The sequence below is a fragment of the Petromyzon marinus genome, chromosome 15 (assembly GCF_048934315.1).
Source record: "Petromyzon marinus isolate PM22_M1 ecotype Great Lakes invasive population chromosome 15, UKy_Petmar_22M1.pri1.0, whole genome shotgun sequence".
Taxonomy (NCBI): domain Eukaryota; kingdom Metazoa; phylum Chordata; class Hyperoartia; order Petromyzontiformes; family Petromyzontidae; genus Petromyzon; species Petromyzon marinus.
Window position 1 is genome coordinate 14959165 of NC_133681.1, and position 8918 is coordinate 14968082.

The 8918-nt window shown below is 43.1% G+C and overlaps 1 protein-coding gene across 3 annotated transcripts; it reads left to right on the plus strand.

Annotated features, from left to right (window-relative positions):
* The first annotated feature begins 537 nt into the window (after positions 1-537).
* LOC116942717 (trypsin-like) lies at positions 538-8838 on the plus strand. Of its 3 annotated transcripts, none has more exons than XM_076067326.1 (6): positions 538-647; positions 2280-2445; positions 4606-4696; positions 4927-5068; positions 6363-6617; positions 8210-8838. In XM_076067326.1, exons 2-6 carry the CDS (start codon positions 2373-2375, stop codon positions 8360-8362), a joined length of 714 nt encoding a protein of 237 aa, XP_075923441.1. In that variant the 5' UTR covers positions 538-647; positions 2280-2372; the 3' UTR covers positions 8363-8838. The 3 variants fall into 3 exon arrangements, with proteins under 3 accessions (XP_075923441.1, XP_075923442.1, XP_032810884.2); XM_076067327.1 differs by having other exon boundaries at positions 2280-2412; XM_032954993.2 differs by lacking the exon at positions 4606-4696 and having other exon boundaries at positions 561-647.
* Positions 8839-8918: the final 80 nt, after the last annotated feature.

The window sequence follows — 8918 nt, forward strand, 5'->3', positions numbered from 1 at the left end:
GGTTTAAATAACTTAATTTCAACTTGTTTAAGATACTTTATATGTCAAGGCTTAAATCATTACATGCTGTTTATGTAAATAATATAACCACATTGTTATTTTTTTTATAGACAAGCGTTTCCCCCTTTCCAAATGTCAAAGTCGTTGCATGAACGTCCTTTTTCACCGGCTTCCTGCCAATTACTCATTACAGCTTTATCAGCTGTCAACATTCATAAAGCATTGCAGGTGTTGGTATTAGCACTTTGACTGTGGACAATTTCATTTTCTAAAGATGGGTTATTTGTGTATTTCTAAAAAAAAACATTTATTATTTTCAGAATACTGTAATTATTTGTATTTTTCATTATACCAATCACAAATTGCACAAATGGCTTTCGATTTTAAAGATAATCATGAGATTGCAATCACAATTGCAGAGTTGTCTCCACCTGATTTAAATGATCACGACAGCACACATTTATGAACTCAGTCTATTTAGCTACCATGGTAACAACTAACTCACAATTTGATTTAACGAGGTATGGTAATTCTACAAAAGCCGGTCACTGGAGGTGGCATGGATGACAAAAAAAACAAAATGGACGCTTTGCTTGCCACTGTTGTCGTCTTCCTCCTCTGCAGTTTTGCCGTGGGTCACGCTGAAGGTAAATTTTTTGTTTCTTTTTAAACTGCTATTGTGTTTAGATGAGAATTGCCGGTCATCTTATCTCATCTTGGATTTTCTATAGCGCTTTTTGTCAAAGCGCTTTACAAGAGTTAAAAATGGTATATTAGTATTGGCTGATGTCGTGGGGGGGGGGAAAGGGATGTGATTTGAGTGTGTTGGGCAGAGGGAAGGGGTGGCAAGGTAGGGCGAGTAGGGTGATGGGGGTGGAAGGAGAGGTTAAGAATGAGAAGGATGGTGAAGGTGTTAAGGACAGGAAATTGGAGATGAATACGCTTTTGAAAAACTGAGTGACTGGTATCTTGTGCAGATTTAAACTTTAATTGGAATGTCTTTTGGACACAACAGGTGCGTTGTGGTTTACAAAGCAAAACTCTCTCATTTCTAATTTTGCAAGCCGTAATAATTTTCTTATGGGCTTAAGTGCAACTACTGTTCATGCATATTAACGTGCAACAATTACGTCTGTAAGTATACGTAATTTCAGTTGTACTGATTTGAATTTTCAACTGAGCTCCTAGATAAAACATGCTTTGCATCAAGAAAATGTTGTTTAACTTAAAGGATAAAAAGTTCTGCCCTGATTGATGCTGTAAAAGTGCAAATTGGTGTTTGGTTTCATTGTGGTGCGTGCAGTTATCCACAATAACTGCATATTGTCACATACAGCATGCCTTCCAATCATTTAGGGGTGGAGTGACCCAGCCTTTAAAAAAAAAAAATTCTCCTTATTTACGAAGCCAAATTTAGCAAACTTTTAAAGTTTAGTGTAATTTATACTATTCATTTTTTTAAGTTGTTGTAAACAACCACCACAGAAAATTGCAAGCCAATTCTGGAACGAGCTATCCAATGCATTTGAAGTGCTGTACTAAATTGGCACGTGCCGTTTCTACACCGCACGGAGACCCGGCTAACAACATTAAGTCGGCAGTGCATACTTTTACTTTTGAGCTTTGCGATATTTGTTTCGCTCCCCCACCCATGTAATTTTATTTATCCACTAATGTTCGATCAAACATGTAACCCTTCAGATAATATAATTGTTATATTTAACAGACGTGTGAATACTACAAGCTCTGTGCGTGTCTGAATCATGTGCAAATGTGTAGACTACTGGATTGGTGTTAGAACACGAACCCCGTGCAAAATAATTATATGATGGTTTGAACGTCCATGTGTGTGACGATTGAATCGTAAAAAAATATTTATGCATGCATAAAGTAAAGCTTCTAACGTGAACCTGATTTGAAAACACTGAGATTGTGACTTGTAAATGGTGTTTTCTTCTGCATTTATATTATGACTGTTATTCTGAAATACTGTGCACGGGATTAATTATGCACTAAAAAATACTCGCTTTCCTTGCTGTCATTTCCCCCACTGCTATTTAAATATAGTAATACTGTGTCATTACTAGAGGCCTAATAAACACAAAGTAATTACCGAGAAAATCCCTTGCATATTACTTTGTAATTTGGTGAAGTATACTGCCATAATTACCAATACCTCTTTTAACATTAGTATGCAAATGCACTGCAATTATGAATGATGGGCATCGTGACTTTGAAGTAATTGGTTCGTGGCTTTTCACCCGTTCGCCGTGTCACAGGCGAGGAGGAGACCGGAGTGGTCGGGAGCAGAATAGTGGGAGGCTTCGAGGTGGCTCGCAATTCCCTGCCATACCAAGCCTCCTTGCAGCAGAATGGTGTTCACTACTGCGGAGGCACCCTCATCAATGCCAAGTGGGTCCTCACGGCGGCCCACTGTGAGATCACGTAAGGAATTGAACTCTGTCTCCCTTTCTCTCCACTGCAGGATGGTACCAATTTGCTAACAAAAATATAGTCCACGTTGGAAGAAGTTCAACATACAAAGATAAAGATCCTCCGTATAGCCTTAACAGACTGTTGGGGCAAGTACCGTAACGATACACGAGGGGGTGGGTGGCCAGCAACAACGCCTGACCGCCTTTGTCTCCCTAGCGGTGATGTTTACACATCACACCGTGTACTCATTTGAGGAGGCTGAGTCGACCTAGTGGAGGCCCGGGACCGAGTTAAGATAATCGTCACTGGTGTTGGCCGTGAGCGGGGATCGAACCCGGGTCACCAGGTGTAGCGGTTAGCGCGCTAACCGCTACACTATCGCTCCCCACATACACACACACATGCATACACACACACACATGCACACACACATGCACACACACATGCATACACACACGTACACAAAGGTGTACGTGTGTGTATGTGTGTGCTTGCAAACAGCACTTGTCCGAAACGTCTACTAAGGCTATCTTTGTTTTTATAACGGTTAGCAACCAACCAGTGCTATTCTCCCCCATTAACCTAACCCCACCAGGTCGTTTTGGCCTCAAATCTTAAATGAGCACCTCGTGCAGTGTGGGAAAAAGAATCCCCACTGCAGAGACGACAGTGCCTGGGCCGTAGTCTTGTTGGTCACAACACCCCCTAGTGCGCCGTCAGGGCCTTCATAGGTGCTCTCTCTAAAATAATTCGTGCGTGAAAGCTTTTCGGGGCGGGGGGGGGGTGGGGGAGGATCTGTCTCTGTAACTAGTCGCGTTCCCACAACACGAATTAGAGTGACAAAGTAGTGGCCGGGGTGGCTCCGGGCGGGTGTCGGCGTGCTGAGCCAGCATCCCCTGACATCTTTGGTTTAGAATCCAGACAGAAGCTCCCTGAGTGGCGAGTTAATTCTGAGCCTCGTCACCAATGACTGCACAGTTACATTTTAGTTTTTTTCTTATTTTAATTTGTCAAACTCCACCCCTGAGAATTACACGTCTTTGGTTTGATTGCCATATAACAAACATCTCCTATTGGCATGCGGATAAGAGATTACTTGAAGGGGGAATGCCATAAAGCAAGTCTGTGATATCATCTTCTGTGGACTTCTTTCTAATATTTCGCAAAGTGCTTTGCTGACATGATGCACCGTTGGAATGACATTGCTGAAAAGGCAGAGTACTAGAAGAGTCGTTTCACCACTTGCATTCATTCCTGTTGATATCTTTACACCTGGCTATTATAGCCGAAGGCTGAACACTTACATCCGTAACTTGTGTAATTGGGACTACCTCATGTATATTGTACATGCTGTATAAATATATATTTTTTATATGCATAAGGAGTGTGCTGTAGACTCGAACTATGAATTGTATGTATGGAAAATTGATTGCTGTTGTAGTCTAAAGGGATGCGATTGACTGCAGACGTGACTCTCATCCCCGAATTAATTGAATACACGGGCTGCATCGAGCTCTAGTATGTTTAAAACGCCTTTACTGAAAACGACGAGCCCACAACGCGAAACTGTGCCAGTGGTATAGTTACTTTTTGTCAAACGATTGCACGGTCCAATGATGTGTTTTTCCCTTCAGCGATTCTAGCGTCTTTGCAGCTCTGTTGACGAAAAATGCAGTTGTTGCTCGGATCCGATGTCTGCACGAGCTTCATCATCGTATGCCTCCCATTCGCGCGGGGATTGGATTGGCAACACCGCTGCCCTGTACTCAATTACCAAACTACGTCGCAGCATTTCTCCGCGGACAAATAGTTTTAATTTAAATGCACATATGGCATTTGTATAAAAAATTGGTATATACAGTATTGTTTTCAAGGCATGTACACTGGTGCTTCTGACATGTCGGACAAAATATTGCCCCTTTTTGATGCATTGACATTCGATTACAATGTGTCAATTTTGTTTTATAGTAGCCTCGACTTGCGTGTCACAATGCTGCCATGGCGGTGTAATGGTTAGCACACTGGCCTCGCAAACCGGAGGTCGCCAGTTTAATCTGCTGGCTGGCAGGGCAGCTGAAACAGCACTGCTCTCTGTCGAGCAGCGTTAATAGGTGCACCGAGATCATCTGGCCAACGTGAGAAAGTCGATCACATCACCCACCCCCCCAGGTTGGCTCTTTGGAGCGCCCCGAGTCGAGGTTCAATCCACCCACGGTGGCGTGAGTACGCAAATCCAGGGCTTCAAATTCACATATACAGGGTGCTTCAATTCTTCTTTAACACTTACACCGTTTTGAATGTAAAAAAAATAACTAAAAATACACTTACATGTTAACAAATGTATGTTAATAGCTTCAAAAAAGTCAGTCTCCACAATTTCGCCATCGTTGTCAACACATGCCTGGAATCTTCTCCAGAGGTCCGATGGAATGATGCCGCGTTTTAATTTGTCTTACACGTGCATGCCTGCAACTATCCTGCCATCCACAGGAACGTGAACATCATAGTAGTCTTGGGGGAACACTCCCTCGGCAACGTGGAGGGCAAGGAGCAGACGTTCATGGTGGAGAGGGCCATCAGGCACGCTGGCTATGATCCTGCCACTGTCGACAACGACATCATGCTGCTGAAGGCAAATCTGCTGATTCAATAACCGACGTTCAATTTTCCCTCGGTTCCCCCCCCCCCTTTCATATATTCCTTTAATCGCCCCCTCTTTACCATTTGTCTGGTACAGAAATCTTTATAATTGGGTAAAAAAAAAACATTTACATAGCGATGGGAATGATTGAACCGTTTTGGTTTACAAAAGCTCCCACTCTCCAAACTGCCGACGGACTTAAGCGAGTCCCACGAGCAGGGCTTCAATTGTCAAGTTACTCGGCTAAACCTTAATCTTAAATGGGTACTGTAAGTTCTGAAACGACACTAACCTCATGCATGCTCGGTGTTCAAGCATTTGAATCGGCGATGCAAATTATTCCGCAGTGCGTTGCACTGCTGTCTGCTTTAAGGTTACCGTGATATGGCAATCGCACCGCGAGAGCCACGGCATTCGTATCGACCGTTCTTACGAAATATAATTACGATGATTATTGTTAATATATTTTTGTTGCATTTAAATTCTTGACCCAAATGTTTGGAAAAATAACAAAATAATTATATTTCTAAAGCAATGGCTGTGACCAAATTCAATGTTGTATTTAAGAAAGTGGTTTCTGGAGTGTAAAAGTACAAGCTCGGTGGTTGTGATGTCCACATGTTTGGAACTCTGACTTGTGCATTATAAACATGATCTGTATCTTAATTGGCTGAAGCCTCCTGTAAATCACGTGACTTGCATGGCCACGCCCACTCGGAATGCCTTTTCCCCACCCCCTGTGAAAACACAAGCTGCTGCGTGCAGCATCGAGGCCTTTTTGCGCTGCCTCTTCTTACCAATCATCTCTTCTGACCCTTTTGTTCCTGGTTTTTCTGTTCTTTTTCCCATTCTTTGTGTCATGTACCATTTTATTTATCTTCTCCATTTCCCATTTTTATTTTCCACGTGAATTAAATCCTTGACTCTTGCCGCCCTTCCCGTGGTGTGCCATCGGGTGGGGGGGGGGGGGGAACATCTTGCGAGTCGACTGCAACTTTGCAATGATCAGAAGACTCGCGGCAGGCTTTGTGTTGCGTGAACTGCAGTTGAACTTTTTAATCATCTGTTTTACTGGAAGCGTGGAAAAAAGAAGATTAAACTGAAAATGCAAAACACAACGACACTTGCAAGGGTGCTCGGTGTCGCGATAATTGTCCATTGTGCAAACTATCATCGTACATTGAACAATATCACGGCGACGCTGATAACCGCCGATGCATTTGTTGCTGTCTCCCCCGCCCACGATCTCTTTGTCTTCGCCGTTTTCCACCGCTCGTGTCCGCAGCTGCCTCGAGCGGCCGTGCTGAATGCCGCCGTGCAGCCTGTGCAGCTGGCGCGGGCGGGCGCCCGCTTGGAGGACGGGACCTCGTGCCTCGTGTCGGGCTGGGGCACGGTGGGCAACGGCGTGATGCCCGATGCGCTGAGAGCGGTCTACCTGGACACGACGTCGCGCGGCTACTGCAACGATGCCTACAGCGGCACCCTCACGGACAACATGTTCTGTGCCGTCTACGCGGCAGGAGGGAGAGATGCCTGCCAGGTAAGCTCTTTGCGTTCTCATTTGTTGCATATTCTGTTCCACGTCCCCTTCGGGTTTTTAATGCAGCTGAATTGGTTTCGCCCAGCTTACGAGGCGTGTAATCAAGAGTGGACTCTCCGGAGGTTCTAAATGTTACATTCGTTAAACGCGAAATGTTACACCATTTTGTGAGTGCGTGGATATTGGCACAAATGTGCCCTTTGAACTTTTGTTGGCTGTGACTGGTCAGAATATTTTTTCCTGGAGAAATCTGAGCTATGAAGCTCCTTTTCACAGATGTCCAGTAGGGACGGGTCAAAGTTTCCAACAACACAATACAAAAACTATAGCAGTATGAAGTGTAGGAAAGCAAATGAATACATAAACTAAAGTACTATTTATTCTCAAGTCCAAGCCATTGCTTTGTAGGAAAGGCGTCTTCTGGTCCAACACCAGTGGAGACCAGGCTCTAAGAAAGCCGTCTCGGGTGTGGACCAATCAATTTCAAGGACCGTACATATCATCAGAGTTGTATCTTTTTGTTTGCATTATGACTGCTTGTGTTGTTGTTATTGCAAACATGATCCCTTGTATAAAGGTGTCGGTTTTGGTGCCAGATAAAAGGGTAAAAACCTATTACTATATCTTGCTACTGGCGAAGGAGGTCTTATGTAAAGGTTTAGGTGGGTTTCAAGGTACCCAGGAGATGACCGTAAAATACATGGTTTCATGAGCCCATCTGTTCAGAGCTCTTATGCAGGTTTCATTTCTATGCATGGACTTCTTTTGCACCTTACATAGCCAACCGTGCTTAACGGAGGTGCGGACGGCAAACTAAACACAAACATTGTGAAGTGCTCCAGGTTTCTCCCACATGCGAAACAATGAAGAATGGAATTGATCAAATAACCCAATTCAGAACACTCCTGAAAGTCTTGAGGCTCTCGGAGGCTTTCCTCTAAAGAAAATCGTTTCTATCGCATTGAAGTAATACTCGGAAAAATAACACGATTCACAGCCGTTTATCAATCTTCTGTACCTTTTTGGATGAAAGCCTCCTTGTCATGCTCATCCTAGTTTGTTTGACAATCCTTCACCATACTGGATACTGAGAGTTTGTGGCAATAGAGGCTCAGAACAGCTTCAGATATCACTTGCCACTGATGTTAGCCGTGGCCAGGTTATCACGGTCAAGGCACAGCAAGCTAACCGCTGAAATCTAGCGCTCTCCCACCTGCCACCCTTTGTATGATTGTATAAAGTGTCGCATCTGACTTGCAAATCTGTCCTGAACCCAGTGCAGTATCTGTCTATGGGTGAAGCCTGTCGATTTGAAATAGACGTTCAAGTGTCTGATCTTCTCATGCGGAGCAATGTATTATTAATGCGCGTGTACATTCAATTTCTCGATCTAATGTTTCAAAGGCAGATTGTGCTTTGTTTTAACTGGTAATGTTTTCTCCCTAGATGTTCACATGAAACATTTTCACATCTGCCTATATTGCAGTCCCCAGCAAGTTTGTGCGGCGTTGGACACGTGTCGGAGCATCCTGTACGTTTTAACTTAATTTAATATTTGTATGTTCACGTATCGCATTGTTTTTTTCTTTCAGGGAGATTCTGGCGGGCCTTTGATCTGCAATGGCGCATTGAATGGAATAGTTTCCTGGGGCTATGGTTGTGCATATCCCAATTACCCCGGTGTCTACACTAAAGTGTCAAACTATATCACGTGGATAGAGAATACAATTGCAAATAATATGTAACATTTCGTAAAGCGACATGCACATTGACCTTCCACTAGACCTGTTTTGTGGGGTGTGCCACTTGCCTCTAATTCTGAGTCCTCCTTCACCCTTCTATTGTAGGCGAGTTTAAAGACTTTAACACGATGTACAGTTTCGAATTCGACACTTGAACCTCCTTTAAAATGTATCAATGATTGCTTCAAGGCTTCTCCCATTTATTTGAATGGCATTAAACGCTAAATTGTGCTTCATGTAGCCCTACCATGCTTACATGTTAGATCAGTCGAGCTTTTGGCAAGCAGATCCAACTAAGTATAAATATAAATAGTACTTTAACTGAGCTTTACTCTTACATTTTACCTGTCACGTTTACAAATACATTTTTCAGAACTTACGTTTTCAAATGTTGGGCTGTTTTAATGGTTCTGTTTGTATTGAAGTTTACAATCTCCTTGTTTGGCAAAAATGTGAAAATAAATTGACCTTAAAATATGGTTGAAAAGCACTTTTTCACTTTAAGGTAACTGATTTAAACTTGACCACAAATGTTTAACGCTATTAAAAGAATTACTCG